This window comes from Balaenoptera ricei, chromosome 16 (assembly GCF_028023285.1).
Source record: "Balaenoptera ricei isolate mBalRic1 chromosome 16, mBalRic1.hap2, whole genome shotgun sequence".
Lineage (NCBI taxonomy): Eukaryota > Metazoa > Chordata > Mammalia > Artiodactyla > Balaenopteridae > Balaenoptera > Balaenoptera ricei.
Window position 1 is genome coordinate 107341350 of NC_082654.1, and position 27644 is coordinate 107368993.

Here is a 27644-nt window from a genome sequence, read left to right on the forward strand (position 1 = left end):
GGTCATTCCACCCAGAACTCAAGGGATATGGAGGCTCCTAGGTGAAGTTTGGATTTCAGATGTGAATAAAATGATCATTACTAAAAACGGTCACTGCGGCGCTACTACTGATAAGGTGAAAACACGGGAAACACCCTAAATGATCAATGACAAAAAAATTAGTAGGAGCAACTCTACAATATCCCTAAAATGGAATACGATGCAATTTTTAAAAATGCTTCTAAGAATAGGATATGGGGAAATGTCATAGTAAGGGTAGAAAAGAAACAGGTTATAAAACAGTATGTACAGTATAATCTCAGTTTTTAAAGGAAATAATGATTTAAAACTTTTAATCTTTGCTTATCTGTATTCTAAAGTTTCAATAAGACTGTACTTATACTCTCATACTACATTAAAACCTATATTTAAAAATCCAATAATAGCCTTCAACCTGCCAATCTCTCATCTTTTTTCCATTTAATTAGTAAAAGTCTTCCCCACGACAAACTTCAAGAACCCGGAAGAATGCTTTCCACAAACCACATCAGACATTATACTTAATATCTAGAAAGTTGTTAGATTTAGCACAGTCAGAAAATCTATCTGCTGGTGTAATAATCTAAATGTCACGTTAAAAAAAAAAAAAAAAAAAAAAAAGCTGGTTCTCGTTACACACTGGACCTTGATAATCTCCGTTTCAGGAGACAGCCAAAGCCCAGGAGGTCCAATCTCCCGCGGCAGCACCAAGCGTCTGCATGCCTTCTGACACCAGCCCCCGTCTGCACACCCACACGTGGGAAGCACACGTACTTGTCTCCTGTAATAGTGATCGTGAAGCCATCATATTCCTTCCCTTGGTCTTTGAGGCTGGGAACTTTTGTGTTCACAGTGAACCCATCCTTCGTTTTAGTATTAAACTGCTTTCGGGGAAAAAGAAAATTCACGTTACTGGTGAGATTCACTGTAAATTCCCAACTGCCACTCTGCAGCGCCGACTCCGACTTTCATGTTTTTAAGACGGGTCACGGCGTACCAGACACCGTGTATTCTCTGTCCTGGCCCCATGCCCCGACCCAGACTCTCAGCCCGAGTCACGCTCCCCGTGGCCCCTGCCAGAGGCCAGCAGAGAACCTCAGAGCAAAAGGCACACAGCCTCCCTGCGATGGCAAGGCCCCTGCTCACTACTAAGAGCTCCCTTTGGGTCTTTTCTCTCGTTCATCTTAAGTGGCAGCCACTTTGATACTTTGCAGAATAGCTGCACTCAACATCCTATAATTCAAAAGGGCACCTTGTGTTTATGCTAGTGCTTCTTCAAAGTAGACTCTCATCTGTATGAAAAGTACTCAGAATTTTGTCAACTGAGAATTTTATACACACACACGCACACACCCCAGCTCTGCAGACCACAGAGTGACAAAGCAGAGTATTCTAAAGGAATCACACAGAGATCAGAGTGGCCCTTAAGGGTGATGAGTATGAACACGGCTTTCTGTTGAAAACACTTTTGACAAAGTGAAATGCCAATAAATTGCTCCAGAAGAATCCTCCCCAGTTCGGTTATTTAGTGTAGCCAACATTTTCTTAGGATTGACAGACTTGAATAAGAGAATCAATGGTAAAATTAAAAGAGGTCGTGCTTCGCATAACATATTGGAGGGAAAGTTTGTCCAAAAACAGCGACAGCCAGCAGGCATTCACCAAGGTCCAGAGGAGGACATAGCTGAATGGACGTCAGCAGGAGAGCCGGCAGCAGGGGCCGAGATGGGAGGTGTCCTGTATGAGGACAAGGACTTGTAGAGGCAGAAGCATTGGCACACTTAGTATGTGCCAATGCTCTCTAACGCTCACAGCATGCCCATAAGACAGGACACGACCTCCATCTTATAGGTGAGGAAACCAAGTCGGTGAGATGAAGTGAGGTGAGGTCTGGCCCGAGCTGGCACGAGGGAGTGGCAGAGTGGAAACAGGGACCCAGGCCCTCTCGATGTCCAGTCCCCTCATTTACTAACCAGCTGCCCTGAGGGGAGCTGAGGTACATCTGAACTTGGCTTTTCAGCAAAAGTACGTATATCTCAGTGGAGGCTGTCACGGCATCATATTCACCAAGCACTTTAAACACAAAGGCGTATTTTTATATACTTCTACGTGTGCCTTTAGAAAGGCCAGTGTACCCACAGCCTGGCTGGAGGTGCGGTGAGCAAAACCACAGTGGGATGGCCACTCCCAGATGCGGCCAGACAGGCAGTGACTTTGCAATGGGAGCCAGGCACTGGGCGGGCGATGCCCGGCCCCTTAGCTCCTCTCCAGGCAACTGCAGCCTTTTGTCCATTGCGCTTTTCTTTTTAGACAGAGATATACATATATTAAAATATCCCTAAGCTGATTTTGTATTCTGCCTAATATAGTAAATTTAAATGCCTAAAATACCCACAGGACAGCTAAAGACTAAAACCTGAGTCAGGCTCTCCTTTTCTTTCCGTCTGGTGCATCCAGCGGCCCTCGGGGCGGCCCTTCTGCCCCTCGGGGGGCGTTTGGGGAATTTATGGGAGAATGTGGTGGCTGCGGGGATGAGATGCAGGGGACGGTCACACAGGCGCGACCCCCACTGGACTTTCACGTAGGTGAAGAACCTGTTTATAATGTAATGATTATCTAGGCCTGGAACCAGGCTCCGTTTTACACTCACACGCTAAATATTTGTTACAGTTTTAATACACACTGACTTTCCTAGGAATGCAAACAGCATATAAATTGAGGAAAGAGGATACTATATACATTGTGTGGAACTTTATTAAGTGTGGTTCACCATGACAGAAAACCGTATTGCCGACATCGTAGCTCATGATACTTGAGTCACCAAATGACACATGGATACAGGGCTGCATCTGTCGCTGTCACGTTCACCAAGATTTTACACATATGTGCAAGCAACTGGCTACTTCTTTGTGGCTTCTCATGAAGACATGCCTGAATGTTGACATACTGAAATACATGGTTTTCTACTATAAACAACTTACCTTTTAGAACTCCCTTATGGCACTATGGTGACTTCTGAAAGAATTTTTTGAGTAGGTGGGATACATTCTTTATGAATTTCATTCTAGTGCAGTAAAGGGGCCATCTGAACATGTTTACTGAGTGAAGACGGGTCTGAGAAGACTGAGAACCACTGCCTCAGTTCATGAGACCTTAAACAACCAGGTCGGCCGGAATCACGGCTCTCCAGCACACAAGAGCCTGGGATGAGACTGGGAGAGCCTGTCAAACCCGGCGAGCAGACTGAACCCTGGGTGCAGAGTCAGCTCATGGCTTTGTCCATGACGGGATGCTTCCTGGTTATTCTTTAGAAATGGATAAGCTTTGGTCAGTCATAGAAATTTCTTAATGTTTACTTGATATAAATCAATCCTATCTACTAGAGCTACAAGGAGAACATTGATTCAAGTTTTATGTTATAGTTCAAACCATTAACTGAAAAAAACCAAATCTACCTGCTGTTGGCTCATTTTTGGGTAGTTATGTTCCTAGGTGGAGAAAAGGTGCATAAAATTATAACTTCTTAATGGATTATACTTTTAAACAATATCATTTCTGTCCCCTGACATGCCCTTTATCTTGAATTCCAATGTTTCTGATACTGATACTGCCACACCTGCTTTTCTTCAGTAGCATTTGCCTGCCTACCTTTCCGCCTTCAACTTTTTGAATGTCATCTTGTTGTAGGTGTTTCCTGTGAACAGGACATCGCTGGGCTTTAAAATACCGATCTGAGATGCTCGTTCTTTCAGTGAGGGATCGATTATTAACGTCACGTTGAGACACAGCATCCGTTACAGACGTTTCCTCCTTACCTTTTTTCCCCTTTCTGTAAGCTTTTAGTTAAACTGACTTTGTTTTCCTTATTCCATTTTCCTACCTTCTAGGGTCTGTTTTGTTTTATTTTGGTTATTATGCAGAATGTGTTTTTATCAGTGTTTTCAAGTAGCACACTTTATAAAACTTAAAATACTTAATAACAAACATGCATTTAATAATTACGAGTTCTTTTTTAAAAAAGTACTGGCCTTCCCTGGTGGCGCAGTGGTTAAGAATCCACCTGCCAATGCAGAGAACAGAGGTTCGAGTACTGGACAGGGAAGAGCCCCCCATGCCACGGAGCAACAGAGCCTGTACGCCACAACTACTGAGCCCACGTGCCACAACCACTGAAGCCCATGAGCCTAGAGCCCGTGCTCTGCAACAAGAGAAGCCACCACAATGAGAAGCCCGCGCACCGCAACGAAGGGTAGCCCCCGCTCGCCGCAACTAGAGAAAGCCCATGCGCAGCAACGAAGACCCGACGCAGCCAAAAATAAATATAAAAATAAAATAAATAAAATTTTTTAAAAAATACTAATTGTTTCCCCTAAAAACACCTGCTGCGATTTTGATGATAAATTTACCTTCATAATTGGAAGGAGGTCTTCCACTTTGTGGACCTTTTCCAGAGCTTCTCTAACTTCCAACAATCCTTTAGGATTATTAGCTCTTAAAAAGGGAAAGACAGAGAGATGGCAACTAAAATTAATACAGAAATTAATAATTAATTACGCTCTTACCTTTAATTTAAATAAATCATCCTTAATTACTAGTGGCTCAATATTCAAAACGGTGGACCACAACCAAAGTTTTGAAATAATGGGATGGTTTAATCTAATGAGTATTGGGTTACAGATGAGAATTAAGGAAACAAGACAGCAGTCTGTCTAGAATGTGAACTGGGGAAAACCTGAAAGGATGGGCAGCCAATGTCTGTGTGGACATGCATGGGTCTGGGCTTGGTCAGAAAACCTTGATTCTCCTCTTCCAACTCTGAAATTAGAAGTAAATGTTTTTTCTTCCTGAAGTTGCTCAAATGGAAGTATCCTACTAGGCTCCTACACCAATTTTCTATTTACTTGGTGACAACTAACATTCAGAATTCCTTTTTCCCCAGCGTTCTGTCCACTGTCCTATCTATACTGTACTGCCTCTCAGATGAGGGAGAATGAGTATTAAGGCGGAAATCCCTCATTTAATCCCTAATTAAGAAATTCAAAGAAACATCCTGCTTTCTTTGAATTCAAAGCAAGGCTAGACGCTTTCAAAGAGGCTAGAAAAGTCACAGCATTGTGCGTAAGATAAAAATACTCAGTTAAGGTCCACGGATTTTGTGAAGCTCTTAAAAAGAAGGTTGATAAATGATTATGAAAGGCATTATGATTCCAAACACTCCATAAAAATATGATATATTTTGTTTAGTCTGTCAATAGGCTTGGTTTTCAAGTTTCATAAATATAACTAATGCAAAATACATAAAATTTATCCATTACTATGAAAAGAAAATTGAAAGATTACCCATGATAAACTAGAATTCTATCTTTAATAAAATGAAGAATTTTCTCAAAATATTCCAGGTATCTCATGTTGATCACCTGACCCCTGTAAGAAAAAACAGTTAAGAATGTTTTTACAAAGAAATATGTTCCACACAATATCTAATTTCAAAGTTAATTCAAAAGGACGATAAGAGAGCTGGGAAATTCGCTTGTTTGCAGCCAAAGAACGGGAGAAACAAACACCTGTCTAAGCGAGACTGATGGTCAGCGACTGAGCTTATTCTGGTGGGAAAGGCACCAGACTCAGCCCTGGAGATGCCAAAACAGGAAGAAAAGTCCTCAGGTGCTTAAACGGGGCTCAGACTTGTATGCCCCTTTCCCCTCATGGGTCCTTTCCCTTTTTCGGCAATGTGCTCCCTCCTAACCCTCGGCGCTCCTGATAGCATTAGCTGTTAATACTCCTTCTTGCTGTCTAGCTTACTAGCTGTCTCCATCTCTTCTACCACTCTAAATAGTATTTTCCTCCCGTTTCTATCCCCACCCCCATTTGTAAAACTCTCCCAGAACCTCATGTACAGCCAACACGCCGATGCACCCATCCAACTGATGACGTGTCTGGCAACACACACAGCCGACTGCTTCCCGGACACCGCTCCCTGGACTTCCCACAGGCGTGCCAAACCTCAAGTTCAGGAGCTCACGCCAGCTCCCCAGCGTGTTCACCTACGTTCTGCCCTGGGGCTTCCTGGCCTACTGGGGCAACCACGTGCCCGCCTGGCAATGGGACAGCCTACCCGCAGCTGCACGCTTGCCCTCACTTCTAACCCACCCCCAGTGTTCCGACCCTGCCTTCTCAGTATCCACTCTTCCCCTCCAGCTCACTTCCACAAAGCCTTCCAGACCTCGGTACCAGTGCACCGGAATGTTCCACAACCTTCTAACCAGTCGCACGCCTCCAAGGGAAGTCGCTGCCCTCTCATCTATTCTGCCACCTGTGGCCAACGTGATCACCCAGATGTGTCAATCTGTTCAGCTCACGTCTCTGCTTATGATCTCTGAATGACTCTCTTTTCAGGACAAAAAGTGCCTTAGCATGGATATGTTAGCTATATTTTGGGGAAAAAAAGCTATTTATGTTTCGGCCTCTGCCTGTCTTTCCAGCCTCGACTGCTGACAGTCCCTCAATCATAAACTAATCACCAGTCATAATGCATTAGTGGTACCTCCCTGACCACGCCTGACTCACAGGTGGGTCCATGCCTCATCCACCTCTCTCTGCTTTCCATCTTTCCAAACAGCATCCCCTGAAGGCTGGACTGGGACCACCCCCCCCGGCATCCTGTACACGTGACCACCACCACTCTTAACACACTACATGGTAGGCTCACAGCTTAGTGAGGTCCATCTTCCTCACTAAGCTACAAGCCTTCTGCAGTGAGAGGCTGTACTTCACGGCTAAATCACCATCACGCCGCACAGCACATGGAGAGGGGCCTTTAGTTAAAGCTAGTTGAGTCTACCTGTGAATGTCACAAATTATTCCGTTAGAAACAGGAATATACAAGTCACAAGGGGAAAGGAAATTTATTGTCTAGGAATTAAAAAAATAAATGTCTTAAGAACATTTCCATGGGCTTCCCTGGTGGCGCAGTGGTTGAGAGTCTGCCTGCCAATGCAGGGGACACGGGTTCGAGCCCTGGTCTGGGAAGATCCCACGTGCCACGGAGCAACCTAGGCCCGTGAGCCACAACTACTGAGCCTGCGCGTCTGGAGCCTGTGCTCCGCAACAAGAGAGGCCGCGACAGTGAGAGGCCCGCGCACCGCGATGAAGAGTGGCCCCCGCTCGCCACAACTAGAGAAAGCCCTTGCACAGAAACGAAGACCCAACACAGCCATAAATAAATAAATAAATAAATAAAGTTTAAAAAAAAAAAAAAAAAAAAAAGAACATTTCCATTAAACTTACATGTCAAAGTTGTATACTATAATATTTTCTTGATTCAGGGTTCTGGAATTAGAAGCATTTTGGATGTGACACAACTACCATAGGTGTAAAATTTACCTAAAATTAAATTCAGTGGGTCTGATACTGAAGCTGACACTCTTTGATATTTGCTCATCATACATCTAGAGGGTGGGTAAGCGCGTGAAGGGCCGGGTAACGAGGTGAGCACCCCACCCACGCCCCTAACTTGCCAGAGCCTCTGGACAAAACAAAAGCTCTCCAGTTAACCTGGCTCATCCTCCCAGGAAGGCAGCTCAGCACCCAGACAGCGTTTTTCATCCAACCGCCTCGGGTGCAGCAGGGTTGGAAGGGGGGAGTCTTTCCCTCACCACAGGAATTCTTTAAGCCGCACGATATTATCGGGATCTTATGGTAATGTAATATTCTCCATCTAATTACTTTCTGTGATGTTTTAGGACCCTTTAAAGACTGACATCTAGGCAAAAATCGGGCACTCTACCCTTCACTTGAGCTCTGCAGCAAAGAGCCTGGAGAAGGGGCACAGCATTTCTTTCTGCAACCAGGCTAGCTCAAAGGAATGCGGGAAGCGCCTTGCAGGTGCAGAGCTGATTTGTGTCAAAAAGTCACCGACGGGGGACCACTGGGTTGCTCATGGTCGCCATGAACTGACGATTTAAAATAAACTCCTAGGAGAACAGGAAGGATAAACGGAATGTTCATACCTGATTAAATTGACGTGGTTGTTAAAACCTCTGCTAAGACTTCGTGCTGGCATTTGATCCAACCACAACACTGGCTGGTCTGGGTCAGCAATCCTGTAAAATAGAGCTTATTTAAAAATGAAGACCTTATAAAACCTAGAAATGTTCAAAAGCATTCAAAATAAAACAGGTAGAGGTCTTTGGAAAGGTGGGGAGAAAACAACTGCTCAGTCCATTACGTCTAAAAGTATGAAACACAAACCTGCAAATTCCAAAAAGATGTTCTAACTGGACCAAGGAAGAAGTCAGTACAGGTTTACTAGTAGAGCAGGATTTTTCTCATGAAAATGAGTATCAGCAGTTCCCCCCTCTAAACTGTAGCTGGTTGGCCAGGCCCACACTTCAAGCATAAGAAGACTGGGTACCACAGGTAATGAATGATATGCTCTTCCAGAGAGACCGCTTTTTCTACAACACTTCACTTAAAAATGTGCTCGGAAGCACGGCAACAATCAATTCTTATTTCATAAATATTCGTCGAGTGTATTTCAAAGAATAATGATGTCAGGAATTGCTGACAAACTTCAGAGAGGAAAACATAACTTATAAGGCCCATTATTAGTAAATAAAATGGGATTCAAAACCTGTGAACTAGAGGAGACTTAACATTTTCTGACAATGATAAGACGTCTAGCTTATTTTCACTGAAGCGTCAGTTACCGTCTCCACTTCACTGCGATGTCAAACATGTCTCTCCACTGCATCAGCCGCGTTTTCCCATTCATTCGAACCTTTGAACTGGTCCACGTACGCTGTACAGCTTGCATGACTTCTAAGGCTGCCAAACCCATGGCTAAAAGAAGGAAATGTGGGGAAAACAGAGTTTGTAGGTAACCTTTAGAGGGAATGATCTTCGTCGACAACTCGGCGAAAGAATCATGGAATCTAAAAAAAAAAAAAAAAAAAAAATTGGTTTTGATGCACCCAGGGGCCGGACAGGAATGAAGACGCAGACATAGAGAATGGACTTGAGGACACGGGGAGAGGGAAGGGTAAGCTGGGACAAAGTGAGAGAGTAGCACTGACATATATACACTACCAAATGTAAAATAGCTAGCTAGTGGGAAGCAGCCGCATAGCACAGGGAGATCAGCTCATTGCTTTGTGACCACCTAGAGGGGTGGGATAGGGAGGGTGGGAGGGAGACGCAAGAGGGAGGGGACATGGGGATATACGTATGCATATAGCTGATTCACTTTGTTATACAGCAGAAACTAACACAGCATTGTAAAGCAATTATACTCCAATAGAGATGTTAAAAAAAATGACAAAAAATTTTAAAGGCAAAAAAAAAGAATAAAAATAAAAATAAATATGAAAATAAACCAGGGGAAAAAAAAAAGAATCACAAGTATTGGTAATTTAACAGGACCAGAGATGCATTACATGATGGCCTGACTAAAACTCAACTCTATCAGAGGAAATTGGAGACAACCTCACACTTGTCTCCTCCCAATCCTGAAAGAACTGAGGTTCCAATCCCTCCTCACCCTACAGTAAGGAGACAGCTCTGGTGGATGAGCTGCCTGATTTACAGCAATGACTGAAGACCTACCTTCTACGTCTACACCAAAGCAACGGCATAAGAGCCAAAGCTGGAAGCAGTCTTCTCTCAGAATTCAGTGTGAATGAATCTTTACATTTCTGTTCTGATCACATGGAGATTTTCAGTAAGCACAACAAATGATTCTTTTCAAAAGTACAACACGGTTTACCAATCCTCTGCTCCTCTGTCATAAACACTTCCATTTTCAGATAGTTTTAAAATACCTCTGTGTATTCTCTTGTTTGGCAGGAAACCAGGTGTTTCATATTGCATCAGAGATCCCAAACGATCAGCTACACAAATCAGCTCTTGGACCTCGGGCTTATAACTCTCAAAATTCTGATGTAACACATCTCTGGAAGAAACATTACGTACATAATGAAGACTTTTACCACAGATATCTGGTTATCCAATTTCACCTGAAAAGCAGTCGCTTCCTCCCCTGGAAAAATAATCAAGGAATTTCTGACCACATAATCTTTACTTCAGTGGTCTGTACCCAACCAGACACAAATTCAAAGAAGGATTCTTCATGACAGTGTGGGCACAGTCACTGTCACGTGCTTGTTAGTAATGCTGATAAGTAGTTTGCAATTCAGAAGACACGTCTGAGCCTTATTTGTTCTGTAAACTTCTCCGGAACACAGGGACTGCCTCTTTTGACAACCAACCAAACCCGACCCTATGCCCATCCCCTGCTCTGGCCCCAAGTTATATGATGCCAAGTGTACTTGGGATGGTGTATGTGACTGCAATTGTTTACCCTCCAACCTGCTAGAAGTTTTCATAACAAAGACTGCAATTCTAAGTTACAGGCTGTGTCAGTGTCCCCAAGGGTTCAGTAATTCACTAGGAGGACTCCCAGGCTCTGGGTACAGTTGTACTTGTGGCTCTGAGGACACAGCACAATTGTCAGAGGGAAAAGGCGCGTGGGGCAAGGTCCAGAGAAATCCAGGCGCACTTCCAGGACCCTGGGGAGACACGTGGCACTAATTCCCCGAGTGAAATGCTCACTGGACATGCCGTGCCCAGGGACTGTACTGGGGGCTGACCACGTGAGCACCCCTGCCTGGCAGGTACCCGAGGCCCCCAGAGGAGGGCAGGTGTTCAGCATGAACCGCACTGTTCATACACACGGCGCAGGTGCTGGGAGCCATTCTTAGCTCTGGGCACTTGGGGGTAGGGGGAGATCCCGAAATCCCCGTTCCCAGACGCCAGCCCAGGACCAGCCTGGTGAGCAGGCCTCTCCAAGGACAGCCCTTCAGGCCCCCCTCTTTTCTGCACATAAGTATTTCTCTAAAAAGGGGTGCTAGAGAACATACATCCCTCTTTGAGCAATCTATTTTGTTTTCATTATCTTGATTATTGAAACTTACAAGAGCATACAACCTCATTACTCAACGAAAGAACTAGAACAATTATGTAGCTCTACCTACTTGTATGCCACTTTCCTGTCCTATCCTCCTGCCTCCCAGGAAGAGGTGACTTTTCTTGAATTTTGTGTCCACAATTCCCTGACGTTCTTCTTGTAAAAAATAGGTTACATATGTAAATCCCTAAACAATATATTCTATAGTTTTGCTTATGAGTTTTATGGGAAAAATGATGTGACACTGCAGTGTACCAACTTGCTGTTTTTACTCAACTTTATATTTCAAAATTAGTCCACACTGTTGCTTGGGTCATTTGTTTATACTGCTGTATAATACCCCACTATGTGACAGTATCACATTTATCCATTTTTCTGTTCATGAACATCTGGGATGATTTCGTTTTCAGTTGTGAACAAACAAACTGCTATCAACAGGTCTCCAAGCAGACATGTGCACAAGGACATGGTTCTCTCCTGAATCTACACAGGAGCAGAACTTAAAGACTGTAGGACGTGCAAATATTCAATTTTACACAATAATGACAAACTGCTGGCAGAAGTGCATGGAACAATTTATACCCCATTATATGCAATTTCCCCTTATCCTCCTTCTGGTCAATACTACTATTATCAGACTTTGTATTGCTAATATTTGTTTACCTGGTGGGTGAAGCATCTCATGTGGTCTTACATATTTATGAACTGAAGCATCTTTTCCTATGTTTGCCATTCATGTTTTCCCCTTGGTGAAATTACCTGTTCATGTCTTTTGCACTTTTCTAATTAGCTGTTTGACTTTTATTTGTAGAAACTGTTGGTGTTGAAAGGTTTACAGTCAGTCCAATAATTAACCCTAAGTAGGTGATACGACTTTCCTATTTTTAAGATTTTTCTCTTTACCTTAGGTGTTCTCCAGTTACTTATGATGTGTCTGAATGGATTTCTTTTCATTTACCCTGCTTTTTTTAAAAAAAAAATCTATGAATGTATGTGTGTCCTTCGCTCTGGAAAATTTTTAGCCATTATTTCTTCAAATATTGCCTCTCCTCCATTTTCTCCTTCTGGAGTTTCAATTAGACACATGTTAGCCCTTCTTACATTTTACATACCTTCTCTCTTTCAAGTTTTCTAACTCCTTGACTCTCTGTGCTCTATCTTCCAATTCTGCAATTTTCTCTCAGCTGTATCTAATCTGCTTTTTAGCCTGTATACTGAATTCTTCATTTCAATGGTTATATTTTCTATTCCTAGAGCTTCCAATTATTTTTTTGGTCTGCGGCATATGGGTCTGTGGCATCTGTCTGGTCATTTTTTATAATCTCATGTTTCTCGCTCATGTTTGTGATCTCTTCATAATTTCTTTAAGCATTTCATTTGGAGTTATTGTAGAGTCTGTTTTCAACAATTCCAATATCTGAAGTCCTTAAGGATCAAAGTTTGTTGTTTCTGTTGATTCTCACAAATGGTTTTGGTCATCTTGGTTTTCATTCTCACACTAATGATCTTAATCTGTGGGAATACTTGGGGTACAAATTGGCACTAATTTCTCCCCAGGAAGGATCTGCGTCTGCTTCTGTTGAGATCCTGGGAATGCCTCCAATATGGGATCACTTTAGCCCTTTGAAGGTCAACAAACCCACCCTGCCATGCCTCAAGGCACTCCATTGGATAGGATACCTTCTTCCTTTAAAATGTGTTTACCACCCATCACTGTAGTTTGAATACCTTTTCTTTTCTTTCTTTTTAGGCATCGAGGGGGCTGATCTTTACAGATTTTTCCTAATTTTTAAGACACTGCTAGACTGCCAGGAATTAATTTCTATTCTAAATCTAATTGTTCTGTAATGGGATAGCCTTTTAGCATATCCATTTTGCCATATTGCAGCAGTATTGGCCAGTGCTGTAATTTCAAACTTTTAATATGTTAAGAAATTTGTTTTAAAGTAACACGGTAAAGGAATAATGAATATCAAACGCTACCAAGAAGTATAAGTACATTTGAAGTTTGAAGGTACCCCACATTAGCAGGGAATGTCGGGCTAAAAGGAAAGATGATGTCCAAAGGTAAGCTAAAAGAAATATTTGCGGACATATCCAATTCAAAAATAAATTCATCAGAAACATGAATAGAAAGCCATTTATTGACCAAGAGATATTATGATGAACTTACAGCTCAGTGTTGAAAAAGAAAAAAAAAAATCTTCATTTAAAGCACTCACTTTGAGAGTAGCACTGACATATATACACTACCAAATGTAAAATGGATAGCTAGTGGGAAGCAGCTGCATAGCACAGGGAGATCAGCTCGATGCTTTGTGACCACCTAGCGGGGTGGGATAGGGAGGGTGGGAGGGAGACGCAAGAGGGAGGGGATATGGGGATATATGTATACGTATAGCTGATTCACTTCGTTGTACAGCGGAAACTAACACCACATTGTAAAGCAATTCTACTCAGATAAAGATGTAAAACATAAAAAATAAAAAAATAAATAAAGCACTCACTTTATGTGGGGTTGCAGCCCTGGCTGCTCTTCATAGTCTTCTATGAGGAAAGGCAGATTCTTAGCCCAGTGGTCTTTAAAGCTTCCAGGCAGGTCCGCGTCAATGTTATATTCCGTAAGGGGAGTATCAAGGTGTGCATGAAGATATCGAGAATACTCTGCAGATGGGAAATGGGATCTGACACACCGGATATGCCAAAGAGACAGTTTTTATAGCTAACTGTAATTTTTTATAGCCAGTCTGTACAAATACTTCAAAACAAACCGTTATTTAATTACAAGGATTCTGGGACTTCCCTGGTGGTGCAGTGGTTAAGAATCCGCCTGCCAATGCAGGGGACACAGGTTCAATCCCTGGTCTGGGAAGATCCCACATGCCGCGGAACAACTAAGCCCGTGCGCCACAACTACTGAGCCCGCGCTCTAGAGCCGGCGAGCCACAACTACTGAGCCCACGCGCCACAACTACTGAAGCCCACGCGCCTAGAGCCCGTGCTCTGCAACAAGAGAAGCCACGGCAATGAGAAGCCCGTGTACCGCAACGAAGACTAGCCCCGGCTCACCACAACTAGAGAAAGCTCGCGTGCAGCAACGAGGACCCAACGCAGCCAAAAATAAATAAATAAATAAATTTATTTTAAAAAATTACAAGAATTCTAAATGGAGACTCCAAATTTTAGCAAGTCACTATTATACGATAACGGAGGTGGCCTGCCGCTGACTTGAGTTACCAGGGTCAAATACAAGCCAGTCAATCGGGGTCCACTTTGGCTAAATTTTAACCACCTTTCCATAAGCAACACCAAAGATCTCACTATTCAGTTCCAGAGTGTGGGAATGCAAGTTCAGTGTGAGACAGAGCCTGCTTCCTTGTCAACTAATAGATCTACTGACTACGTATGCGATTTCATCAACTGACTGACCAACTGCTGCTTATCTCTAGGGACGCGGTGTAGAAAAAACCAGGATATGGAGTGCCCCCATCTTCAGTCTATAGTTCACAAGTCCAAATTCTCCAAAACCAGGAAAAAAGAGGGAATTACAATTTAGAGTAAAGAGCTGTGCTGTCGAAAAGGTAGTCCCTAGCCAGCTGGCTACTGACAACTTAAGGGGTGGCTAATGTGGCTGAGACACTGAACTCTAGATTTTAGTTAATCTGAATTAATTTAAACTTAAAACTGATATTTTATTCAATTATTAGAAAACTGCCATATGTTTGGAACAACTTACATATACCAGTCTACTTTTACGACTTTAAACTTTATGAAATCTAAGTTCGGATCAAGTATTTCCAATGAAAATTTAGCATCCAAATTGAGATGAACTGTAACTGTAAAATATATGCCATATTCAAAGACTAGTACGAAAAAAGGTAAAATATCCAATAAATAGTGTTTTCATATTAATTATATATTGAACTAATATTGTGGATGTACCGAGTTAAATAAGATAAAATATATTATTAAAATGAATTCCACCTGTTCGTTTTTACTTTTTTAATGTGGCTACTAGAAATTTAAAATTGCACACATGGCTTGTAAATGTTTTCACTTGGACAGTGCTAGCACAGAGGGCTAATGATAAAGGAAAGAGAAGGAATAAAAGTAAAGCTTTGGGCTTTATATGAAAAACAAAAATGTCTTTATGTATGGCAGAAAAAAGGTAAGACTGACTAATAAAAGGATAACCCAAAGATCTGCTTTCTTCTTCGTCTCAATTTAAATTCTCCAAACTATGTGGGAATTCTGATATGAAGGAATGACAGATCAAAGATACCAAGTTTTTATTTAACAGTGAAAACCTCATAAAATGTTCCTTTCCTGTCATTCCTATATCTCTGGGTGAGGTGTGACAAGTCATGGATACCCAGATGATTGTCACATTTAGGTCAAAATATGTTTTTTTGGCCTAAGTAAAATTTTTTAACTTTAGAAAGAAAAAATGTGAGGAAGAGACAAAAAAAAAAAAAAGCACTGGACTGGCCTTTAGAAGACATCGGCTTGTCCCTGTACTCCAGACACCACCACTAACCAAGGTACAGCTAAGGACAAGTCACCCAGCTGCTCTGAGACTCAACTGCCTAACACGGAACATCAGAGACACAAGCAGTATGGCTCCTACTCCAAGCACTCAGGGTCAGTGATTCTGCAGCTGTTTGACTTACCTCGGAGATACTTCACTTTAAGGTACTCTGGGCTGGCCTTCTGGCCTGGGAGAGGGTCATTTAGCATAACTTTAGTTTGTGCTTTTATCCCTTCATAAAACTGTCCCATTGCTACGTGGCTGAGTCCTTTCATGTACTGGCACACCTCGTTATATGGTTCCAGCTGCAGACACCGCTGAGGCATCGAAGGAGAAAACGCTGTATTAGGATCAATACAGTTTAAGGAAACTTGAAAGTGCTTTCTTCTTTAATCTGGAATTAGGAAAGTTTTCTCTCCAGGTTAAATCAGACCAAATACATCCTCAGTAAATCAGTCTACAGGACCAGGTCACGGTTTTCTCCTCTTTCTTTCTGTTGAAGGATAAGCACTATTCTTGCCCGCCCTCCCCGCCGACCCCATTCATTTCACTGAACTTCGTTGAAGAACGACGCAGAATCGCAGTTACGGTGCTTCTCACCTACGGATGCTCACCTTGAAGTTCTTAAGGGCTTCCTGCAAGCTGCCGTGGTGGTAAAGCATCATTCCCCGAAGCTGGAGGGTCTGCACGTGATTTTGGTTCAGCAATAGAGCCTTTTGAAAGCTCTCAGTGGCTGCTTCGAAATTGCCCAGCTCTCTAGGTATTTAACAATAGTAATGAACATAGTATAGGCATTTCAGTAAACATACAGAATAAGTTATCCTCAGCATTATGGTTCAATCTACAAATACAATACTTTAATGTGGGTGTCTGTTTTTTATTTTACCACTTTATAGCTACTTAGCCTTTGACGCATCATATCCTACTTACTTTTTCTAAATCTTACCAGATTATAGGATCACCATAGAGCTCTTGAAATTCTTTGGGGGAAAATTAATTTATTGATTTCCAAAGACAAATGCTTATTAAAATCCCTTTCCCCCACTCATGATCAGCTCCAACCCCTAAGAAAACTTTGTGTAAATTTTAGTTATCTGGATAGAAACATATGTTTCTCCTTTGGCAAAAAGTAAGTAGGTTATAATCATACAGAGGTATATCATTGCGAATCAAATTCATAGGCTTATAATTTAATTTTTTCTGTCACTGAAGGCACTTCACTTAAAATCCAGTAAATCTTTATCTACTTTAAAATTCTGAAATAAGAAGTATATTTCAGAATTGTGATCATTTCAGAGTGGAAATGGTTATTACTGACCAGCCTTGCCCTCTTTTATATATCAAAATTTTTATAAATAATTGAAGAACCTTCAAAATATCTCATATGTCAACTTTCTATAAATAATGAAGATTTTAAAAATATATATATATAACACCCACTTACATTTATACAGCACTTTACTATTTACTAGGTGCTTTCAAATCTGTTTTCAATTTATATACCCAACAATTTTGTGAGACAGGAACAATAAATATCATCCCTTAAACCTAGAACAAATCCAAACACACTTTCTTCAAGTTAGTATAAGAGAGCTTTTCCAACTATGGCATCAGATAAATAAGCTCTTAAATGTAATCCTTCCTGAATAAGGCACCTAACAGGGTTTTACAGGGGATTTCTATTACTGTCTCTCTCTTTCCTAACTTTTATAGTACCTTTATACAAGTCAGAATGTTAAAACTTTTTTAAGCCAAAAGTCAGAATAGCTTTGCTGGTCAGGGCAACGCACGTCGTCAGGAAGCCAGGGTCCAGGCACAACTGCTCATTCCCGATAGAGATGCATCATAACTGTAACATTTCCATCCCACAATTCTAGGAATCTTCAAACAGATCCTAGTGATGTGGGTATTAACCTTAGTTACTGCCCAAAAAGGCAGCAGTGTCTGTAACTCAGCAGCTTATAATGCCACTATTCAAAGCAACAACCCTTGAAGGACTAACGTTTTCTAGACTAATATATACAGACCGAGGTTGTTTTAAGACACAGTAACAGGCATCACTATATCCTCTTACCCGTGGTTCTTTCTATGTTCCACAGAAGATCTCAATAAGTATGTGAATGCCTATGTGATTTAGAATGACCATCTCTTTTGGTTAAGAAATGCATTTTTAAAAAAAAAAAATCACTATTATGTGAGGCTATCCCACTCTACGTCCTCCCTCCTACCCCAACTATTAGTACTTTACTTACCTATAGGCCTGCCCCAGACTTTTATATGCATCAATAAAATCAACTTTCTGCTTCAAAGCTTCTTTGAAGGATTCAATAGCTTCCTGTAAAAAGTATATAGAAAATTATTTCATTTGCTTAACTGTTAAAATTGAGTTTCTCTCAAATCACTAAAGGACATACATATATATATATATATATATATATAAAATACATGGTCTCTGAGTACTTTTTTTTTAAATAGGAGGACTTAAAAAAAAGAGAGGTAGAAAGTACAATAAACTATGAGAGTCTGGAGGATTTAATTTCAATAGTAAACAAATGCGTTACTATGAACAACAACAGAGCCTTAAGTTTCTCCTTCCAAAATGGGAAAACAGCTTCTCGCTATCTTTTTCATTAGGACTTTGAGTACTGATAACACTTGCATTTTAATATCATTTCCTTAATTAATAAAAACCCTACGGAACAAAAGTAAGCCTAATAGCTGTGTGAAATGATGCAAAATGATCACAGCTAGCAGCATTTGAAAGTGAACCAACAGAAGAGACAAAAAAAGCAAGCCCAATGTGAAATTATTTATAGAACAAGAAGAAAGGCTCCCAGGATAGCTACCTGAAGGATTCCCATGATCTACGAGGAAAAAAGAAACCGTAAAATTCAGGAGAAACCTTCAAGTTGGGGGCAGGTGGGCATGACTCCTGCCAGCACAGCTCAAGGCGGCACTAAGGGCCCAGAGCTGCACACACTATACTTTCGGGGGAGCCCTCGGAACCACAGTGCACTTGGCTGCAGGGGGACTCTCTGGGGAAATTGGTGATAAAATGAAAATTGGTGATGAAATGTTTCAGAATAAACATCCTAGGCTTACACTGGGATTGGACGTACTTTTCATTATGACTTTATTTATTGTGATTAAAAAAAAATTACAGACATTTCACACATTTCCCAAGGAAAAGACATATCTTACGTAACGGCTATAAAGGTTCACAATCTCCAAGAGCTTTAATTGAGGAAGACTTGACTTTAAGACTTCTGGAATAGATCATTTCAACCTGATTAGAGAATTCAGAGCAGAAAACCACTAAAGATATCAAATGCCTTGCCCATGGTAGGCACTCAATAAATATTTAATGCCCCGGTAGGCACACAATATAGTTTTTCAAAAGCTATACAATCTTGATTCTTTTCAGAAAGTCATTCAGCCCCTGCTTCTTGACTTTCTCAGAGGGGGCCAGCAGGGCAAGAGAGGCTGGCTTTGAAACTCTTCAAAGGTAATACTGAGGACAAAATCGCCTCATGAAGGAATGCCACTGAATAGCTACTGTTTGGGTGAAAGATGAGAACGGATAAATTTTAAAAGCGAAGAAATGTAAAAGACCACTCTTCATTGGGCTTCCTGCCGTGACGTAGTCTTGATCTTTTAGGATTTGTACAACTGTACTTTTAATTCAACAAACATGTATTGAGCGCCTACTATGTGCCAGTGATAGCAGGAGGTAAGGGGACATAAAGATGGGTGAGTCATTACCTCTGTACTCTGAGAACTCACAGTGTCATTAGAAAGCCAAGTAGGTAACCAGGTTATTAGAATACAAACTAAGAGCTACAGCACAGATATGAGGAAGAGGCTCTGGGAATAAAGAGAAAGAAACCACCAACTGAGCCTGGGAGACCAGAAGAGGCTGTACAGAGGTGCTGACAACTGAGCTGGGTCTTGAAGAACGAGGAGTTTCGTAAAGCAAGAGGGCATCTTGGACGGGGCAGGGGGCACCACACAGTGGCACAGAGCGCTCACCGACGCTGGGAAAGCCGGAGGGGCAGGAGCGCAGGGGGCATGGGGTTGGGGGGAGTGGGGAAGAGGGAAAGCCGGGGCCAGAAGGAAGGAAGCAACGAGGACTGGGGGCTCTGAGGAGGTGTGGGACCTCACAAAATTTACTCTTTTGTAAACATGAAAACTGCTGGTAAAAAAGGAGAAGACACGCTGGAGAGGGGAGAGGATGGAGCCCAGATGGGAGGCGGCCGTGATGGAACAGGCAAGAGATAATGGAAGCTCAGATTGAGACAGTGCCTCTGAGGAGAGGGAAAGAAGGGTCAAATTCGGGAGAGAGTTTTAAAGGCAAACTAAGGGAGAATTCGGTGGCTGTCTGGGTACGAGGGAGGGATGAGGGAGAAGAGAGGGCAGGAGGAGTTTAGGCTGAGAGCCCGGGTGGAGGGAGGCGTTGAGGAACGTTAGGAAGTACGGGGGGGGGGGTCGTGAGTCCACTGGGGCGTGCGATGTCTGGGGTGTTCGTGGACGTCTAGTGGAGATGCCCAGGATGCGGCCGCTGCCCACTGCACTTACTGCATGCTTGGACGCCACAGTTCTTCAAAGTCTGATTTCTCTTCAGCTTTTAAGAGTCTTTGGTTTCGGGGTTCCTGTCTAATCACTGCACAGCTCTCTACCTCATTCTGCCAAAGAGGGGACACAGCAGAATCAAGATTTTTGAGCCATTGGGAACAAAGAAACTACGTTCGCTGAATCAATCTCTTAAGCACATGAACTGGCTCTGAATTCGTTGGAATCGTGAATGCAATCATCACCACTTAAGTCACCACCTTCTTTACTAGCTAAAGGGCAGCCATCACCCTGGGGCTGTTCGGTATAACTGAACAGAACAATCGCAGGTAACTCTCAAAGTACAGGCTTACAATATACAATTTTTGAAATATCCTTACAACATGGGTAGGATTCAGTAGAAAAGTTCTTGCTGTTTTACTCCCTAGGAAAATCCAAAATGTCTGATATATCTTCTAAATTGGACAACTGTGAAAGTTGTCATGTAAAATATCCTAATATATTTCTAACGTATTATGTCATAAAGTAAATAAGCCATCACCCGCTTAATTTCTAAACTGCTGTTGACCTGGAGAGACCACCTTTAGGATACAGAGATAGCTCAAACTCATTGGTCCATTTAATGCTTCGCCTCTACAGTTAACGAGAGAAAGAGAGATACCTGAACTAAGTTCATTAATGTAATTAAGGCATTTCACCACTGACTCAGTTTTCCAATCTCTGTAACTGGGACACCCTCTGCTCCTTCTGTACTTCATGGGAATGCTTTTGGGATGAGTGAGACACTACGTAAACACTCTGACCTCCTCGGACGGCAGATCTATAAAATGCAAAGAAAAAGTTCCCATCTATTACACACATTGCTGCTGTGTCGGTAGGCGTGGTGAAAAGGAGGGAAGACCAAACCGTTTGGTGAGACTGGTTCACTGAGGGGCTGCTAACACTCAGAGAATAAAAGCACTGTTTCTAGGTCTTCATCCGGGAGGTTTGGAATAAACCAAACTGAATTTTGGTCCATGTCCATTTTCTACTTAGTGTCTCTGTCATGGCTCTTTTCTGAAAAATTCTCATTTCGAAATAACACAAAGGGCCCTGCCCACCTTCCTAAACATGGCTTTATAGTTAAAAGTGAAATCAACTGTTTGCATTTGTTTACTTTAAAGATTATCTGTACCCTCTTAGTACTGATAATTGGCCTTTTTTTTTTTTTTTCTATTTCAGATCTCTTTCTCCTTCATGCGATACTCAAGGGAGAGACTCTGAACACAGCATTGTGATTCTCAATTTTTTAACTGAAGGGGACTGAGAGAAGATGAGAAGACAGGGGGCAGAGACAAAATAAACTGGAAGACATCACCTGGCAGCTGCTCAAAGCACACGTTACATAACTCAAAGCCTGCACTGCCTGTCTGAATCCTCGAAGGGGGACGGAGAGGGTCCCTGTTAGGACCACCTCCACATACTTGCAAAATGGAGATAAGGTGTATGAAATAAGATATGCAAAATTCCTTCTAGTTTGGTTTTTAATGGACGGGAGTTATTTTTTAAGAGTCCACAAAACTTCGATTAAATTACATTCTCACATGTAAAATAATCTATCATAATCAATACCTGATTCAGGTTTACAGTTTATAAAGGACTTTTCACACATGTTGTTCTATGGAATCCTCACTGTCACTTGAAGAGGCAGAGAGTAGCATCACCTCTGCCTGATAAATGTGGAAGGACGGGCTGAAAGAGTTCAAGCAGCGGGTTCAGCAGTGCAGTTAATAAGATTCAGAGCAAGAGCTCAGAGCAAGGCCTTCCAACTCCAACTCAGCTCTCTGCCCTTGATATGCATTTACCCCACGGATTCTTACTGAGCACCTACTATGTGACAGGCACTGTCTGTAACACGGAGGACTTACAACTTGTGGCCTTTTTAGAGGTAAACCCTCTCCCCACCCTCCCAGTGTGTGTGTTTATGTGTGTGTCAGAGCCTCAGAACTATTTTCAATAATAACACGCATGTTCTTTCTGCCAGAGTACCCTTCTCTGCCCCAGGCTGTTGAAGCTCTTCCCACCTTTCCAAGTTCAGGGTTAAGTGCGACCTACTCTGAATTCTCCACCTCCTGGTCAGAATGAGTGTCTTCACCTAGGCGGGCAGACCGTCTGTGACTCTCAGGCCGGCTGTCTTCAGTCGGGCAGTTTGGGGTGTCAGGCCTTGGGTGAGAGCCAGAGCTCCACTCTCAGCCATGTTTCTGCCCCTTGCCCCGGCCGGAGAGAAGCTGCTGCAGGACAGAACGCAGAGTCCCGGGCAGGAGGAGGGGCAGGCACGCTGGCAGTGACGTCCCTGCCCCACTCAGCTGAGACAGAGCCTCTCCTTTGTCCCTCGCCTCCTTCTCCCGACAGCAGTCTTCAAGGGACGGTGCTGGGACCGCTCCTGCGGCCCCCAGAGGACCCGAGGCAGTCTGGCCGCCCATGACCTAAACGGGGCCAGCGACCCCTCATCAGTCCCCTGTCCCCATCCTCCTCGGCCACCGCTGCATCAGTAACCACTTCCTCGGTACAGACTGGGTCTCAACTCTGTATTTTCCCCCAGATCTAGACTTCACAGCTCCTCTGGGCCTACCAACTAAAGTCAGTACTCGAGACCTTTCAGGGCCCCTGCCCCATGCTCCAGCCCCTCACACTCAGCCTGACTATTTGCTCAAAGGCCTGACCATGGCGCTGCTCCCCACGTCATCACTCACACCTTCCTCTCGTCCTCAGAACCCTTCTCCTTCCCAACCCTGCTCTGCCTTCCAGGTCAGGACGAAGTCCGCTTGTTCTCTGGACCTTCCCTAACTCCCGAGTTCAAATGAATCTTTCTCACCTCTGCTTCCAAAGCACTTTGCTTTTACTGCTTTCTTTAGGGTATTCACCCTATGAGAAGTTATCTGTGGGGAAAGCCTTTGTAAACTGTATTCGTCCCAAGTGTAAAGCATTATTTCTCCCTTGTAACCTTTCATCCTCTCCCCTTCTGCACCTTCCTCCAAGTACCTATCAGATAGTAGGCGCTCAATAAATATCTTGATGCAAACGACTTTCTAAAATAAACCAATGAGACACTTGAGACGTCATTTTAAAACCTGCCAGACTAAACCCCACTCAATTCACCGCAAAGGAGAAACAGGATCACTGTAGGTACACATATTGCACAGCACTTTCACCTTCAAAAGTCCTCTGTGAAAGAAAGTTAAACCTTTGTATAGCATAGCTATGGGCTGGTTTTTGTTCAGTTCTAAGGACTGCTGAAAGTCTTCGTGGGCTGTTGCATAGTCCTACAAAAGGGAGAATGAAAAAAAATAAATAAAGTAGTATTCGTTAGATATTTGGACATGTCCTACTTTCGACTGATAGAGGAAAAAAAAATCCCAATTTAGTTTGTGCCCTTTCTGGCTTTAAAGGAAACATTTCATGACCACGAATATTAGAAGAATGCTTACACTGTTTGTGGAAAGAGTTGATTTCAATTGACAGGAGAAACTCACAAAGGTTTAATTTAAGCATACTGTCTCGACCACAAAAAAGAATATTATTTTAAATTCCATTAAAGTCATAATCTGTTATAGAAACTTTAAAAATTATTTTCTGAGACTAGCATTTTATTATACTGAATTCTAAAATAATTAGGACATAGATCAACCTTAAAATGTGTCATGTTGAGATTTTTTAAATCTACTTTCTTTTGCAATAGAAAATTGTTATTAAAATGACTGTAAGCCCACAAAAATAGCTATGGCAGTCATAAATACCACTCTGATGATAAAAGATAATCTTGCTAGATTGAGAAGCTACAGTCTGGGAAGCCGTATTAGTTCAGGTTATGGTTTTTGGGTTGTGATACCCAAAGAAATTCAAATTGTACCTCTAAGTTGAATGATCACACATTGACAACATGCATACCTGCTTCTCTATGCTGACATTTGCAAGAACATTTAAAGTATAATCTGTAAACCAAATTTCTCTTCTTCTGTTTCTCACGCTTTCTTTTTTCCCCCAGCCCAGAATTAGTTACTGCTGACAGTTCAAGCAAGAAAATGTGTTCCTGGTACTTAATATTTCTCCACTGGGTTCGACTTCAGCTAAAGAAAATGCTTTCATAACTGTCTTATATCACGAACTATTATTATACAGCCCCAAACCCAAATCTATCAAATAGCAGCTTTCTGAAGTAGAAGGAAAGGCGAAATCTTTATCATCATGAAAGGGCAAGTTTTAAGGCAAGAACAATTCACCTCTGATATGAAGTACAGGGTCCCGCGGTGTCTGTACAGCCGTGCTGAGGGCTGAAGTTGAATAGCTTTAGTGAGATCATTCACTGCTTCATTAATTCGTCCCAGAGGGGACAGAATCTATAAACCCAAAAATATAATTAGGGGAGAAAAGTCCCAATGATTGTCCCTACAACTGTCAATGTTTTTGACTTTTCAATTCCGCTTCACCACCCCACATTCACAGTGTGACTCTCTCAGCAGTCTAGAACCCTTGACGCCACGTACTATGCAGTGAGGTTCAAAGTCAACAGCTGAGGAGGGGCTGCCGATCTTGTCCAGCCAAGGGGATGCGGATGAACTATGACCATGGCAATTGCCTTGTCATTGTTTCATGTTCTAGGTCAAAACAGATGTTGCTTTTCTTGAAGTGTGACCATTTGTTCCCCAACCTATCATATACCCTTCAAAACAAAATTTGGCATGTCAAATTAATCTGAAAGATAACTTTGAACCATTAAAATAGAGGAATTGTTAAACACAGATTGGAGTCCTCCATGGTGTCTAGCTATGCCGTCTGTAGTATTAAGTGCTGAATGGCAAGTTCTAGAATTCCAGGTGTTTTGTAAGCCCTCTTCTGCGAACGACTCTCAACTCATCAGTCATGATCTGCAAGGCCGTGAAGAAACATCTGCAGGCCTGTTCTGAATGCTCTTTTGATCCAGCAATCGGTTGTGTTCAGGCAAAAATGACAATACAGAAGACAGCTCAGAATGCAGAAGTTCACCCAAATGACATAAGAAAACCCAAAATGGGTATCAGTATTCATGCAATCAAGCTCAAGCAATTTATCCGGAACAAAGGTCCTTAAATTAGGGTTAATTTTGTTCTTATAATAGGTTATTTCCATCAAGGTTTACTAACTGGTTTCCTCCTCTGCAGGACCTTAAAACCAGCAAGGGAGAGAAGATTCAGGCAGGCACATCACCAGGGGCAAGAAAGCTCAGAGAGAGGAAAGAAATGGAAAATATGCCCTTAGAATTCAAGAAGCATAGTGGTCTAGGGTTATATTTTCAAAGGAAGAACATCCCAACGCAGCATATTAACCCCTAGAGACGTAAGTGAATTATCACACCCCAGCACAACAATCAATATGCATAATAATGACCAGCGTAACTAAAAAAGGTTAAATTATGTTCACTAAATATAGACTGTTTCAGAAAGTATAGAAGTGAAAGGTTTCTTATAAAATAATTCCTGACATATATAAATGGTATCGTGTAATTTAGCTGGAAGAATCACTATGTCATGACATTATTGCCTGATAATGCCAGAAAAGGGGGATATTACTATATATTTTTAAGATCATTGGAAATCACTTTTCTGATTAATAACATCATTTGGGGTACACGATTAGCTTTTTATTAGATATACAAATTTTTTAAAGCTGCTAAATCAGTCTTCTTTCTAAGTGTGCTTGATTAAATTCATGCTTTATCATAACATTTTAGCACAGCATCAGCATAATCCCGGGGAAAAGCACAGCACCCGCTCCCTGGAGCAGAAAGTCACCAAGTGAGCCACCCAACGCTCACCCTAAAAACCAACAGGACTCTCGTGCAGCAGCGAACAGATTACGGTCACTTAACCCTTAGGGTTACAATCCAAAAGTGACATGAGAAAACGAATTCTTTCATTAATTGAGAAGGAATTTCCTTCAGAAAGCCAAATCCCCAGTGAAACAAAAAACTCATTTTAAGAAACTGAACTGTAACTTAAGACACTATAATTTTGAGAATAGAAACATCACAAATGCAGTTTTAAAAATACTAAAACACTTAGTGTGCCCTTTGCTTGCTAAGTTTTCTCCCTCCAAGAGAGGGGGGAAAAGTCATTTGTCCCTTTAGTCCAACTATGAAATCCCACCAGATCAGATAATTAAAAGTTACGTCTGATTCAGATTGAAAACATTAACATAAATTCTAAAGCATTTCATATGGTTAAATGTGCAGCAAAATAAATACAGCATGAAACCTGGAGAGTTTACTATTGTTTTATGAAAATGGTAAAATGGACCCATTTCATTTAAAAACATTAAAAGGGGTGCCTTTGCACACATTCCTTTCTCTGGCCTGAACGCCCTTCTCTACCTTGCTCCCCAGGACACGGTTTCTGACCAGCTCCAGCATCACCTCTTCAGTGAGGCCTCTGCAAATACCGCCCACGCCTCTCCCCTCGCCAGTTTGTCCCAGGGCTCCAGCAGACCATGCTTCTCTGCTCCTGACCAAGCAGCCCCTCTCTCGGTGTCCACTGTCACACACGTTACCTGGAACTGTCACCATGTGTTGCCTCTCTGTCTCCAGCGTGAGCCCCAAGTTCCGGTTATGGTCACCCTTACCTGATCTACGTGTCTATGTAGATAGGTATATCTCATAAAAATTATATACAAGTGCACGCACGCGCGCACACACACACACACACATGCTTCCAAAGGCTATAAATCTCATTTGACCATACTGTCATATTGTTTTGCTAAAGTATGTCATGTATACAGTAAACACGGTGACATATTTTTCAACAAACATTGACAGCGGTAGTACACATCATAACTGTACACCTTAATAGTCAATGTTACTGTCATATGTTAAATCAGCAGTATCACTCGGCCCATAGTTTTCTAGTAACTTCAACTGTGTTTAAAGGTGTTATGTATGTATGGAGGAAAACACAATAGGTATACGGGAGTTTTAAAATTTCTAAGTAATAAAATAATAGGAAAAAAAATCTGAGATTCGACTAATCCAATAACAACAGAGGGAAAAAGAAAACCGCACTCACTTCTGCTCGCTGCTCAAATACCTCTGGACGATCTGGTTCCAAGGTAATTACTCGGCTCAGTTCGAACAGAGCAAGCTCAGCATTCTTAATGTCCTTGAAAAGGCATTAGCTTAGTATGAGACACACTGTTCCTCAAAACCAGCTTGAACAGATTTTCTGAAAAAACTAATAATTTAGCAATGACATAACTACTTATTCAGAAATAAATATGAACGTAGCTTCTAAATAAGAGATAGGCCAAGTTAAATAAGCTCTATTACAATTATTTAACTCACTCAAGTCTACCTACCCATCAACAGCACATGGGACCTGGTTACCTATCCCAAGTTCCACGGAGGGCAAGACATTTTCTCAATTTAACCGATTTAAACACCGCATCAACAAATTTCAAGGGATGAGCATAGGGACACCAGTGTACAAAATGATGCTGACCAGTGGCAATGTGGGAACAGAGAGGACCCGTGTCAGTGTCCATCAAAACCCCTAGGCCTAC

At 42.1% G+C, this 27644-nt stretch overlaps 1 protein-coding gene across 8 annotated transcripts in view; it reads right to left on the reverse strand.

Moving 5' to 3' along the window:
- Window positions 1-27644, reverse strand: part of TTC13 (tetratricopeptide repeat domain 13) — a 69123-nt gene that overhangs the window by 7333 nt on the left and 34146 nt on the right. For 4 of the 8 annotated variants that reach the window (XM_059900696.1, XM_059900702.1, XM_059900701.1 and 1 more), the window contains 13 exons: window positions 27152-27244; window positions 24338-24454; window positions 23270-23380; window positions 17762-17844; window positions 16124-16265; window positions 15652-15826; window positions 13489-13645; window positions 9837-9967; window positions 8727-8859; window positions 8028-8120; window positions 5359-5442; window positions 4425-4509; window positions 793-902 (listed from right to left, as the gene is read on the reverse strand). In XM_059900696.1, coding sequence (XP_059756679.1) covers window positions 793-902; window positions 4425-4509; window positions 5359-5442; window positions 8028-8120; window positions 8727-8859; window positions 9837-9967; window positions 13489-13645; window positions 15652-15826; window positions 16124-16265; window positions 17762-17844; window positions 23270-23380; window positions 24338-24454; window positions 27152-27244 — 1514 coding nt within the window. The remainder of the gene's footprint in view (window positions 1-792; window positions 903-4424; window positions 4510-5358; window positions 5443-8027; window positions 8121-8726; window positions 8860-9836; window positions 9968-13488; window positions 13646-15651; window positions 15827-16123; window positions 16266-17761; window positions 17845-23269; window positions 23381-24337; window positions 24455-27151; window positions 27245-27644) is intronic. The other 4 variants (XM_059900698.1, XM_059900700.1, XM_059900699.1 and 1 more) reach the window with 4 other exon arrangements.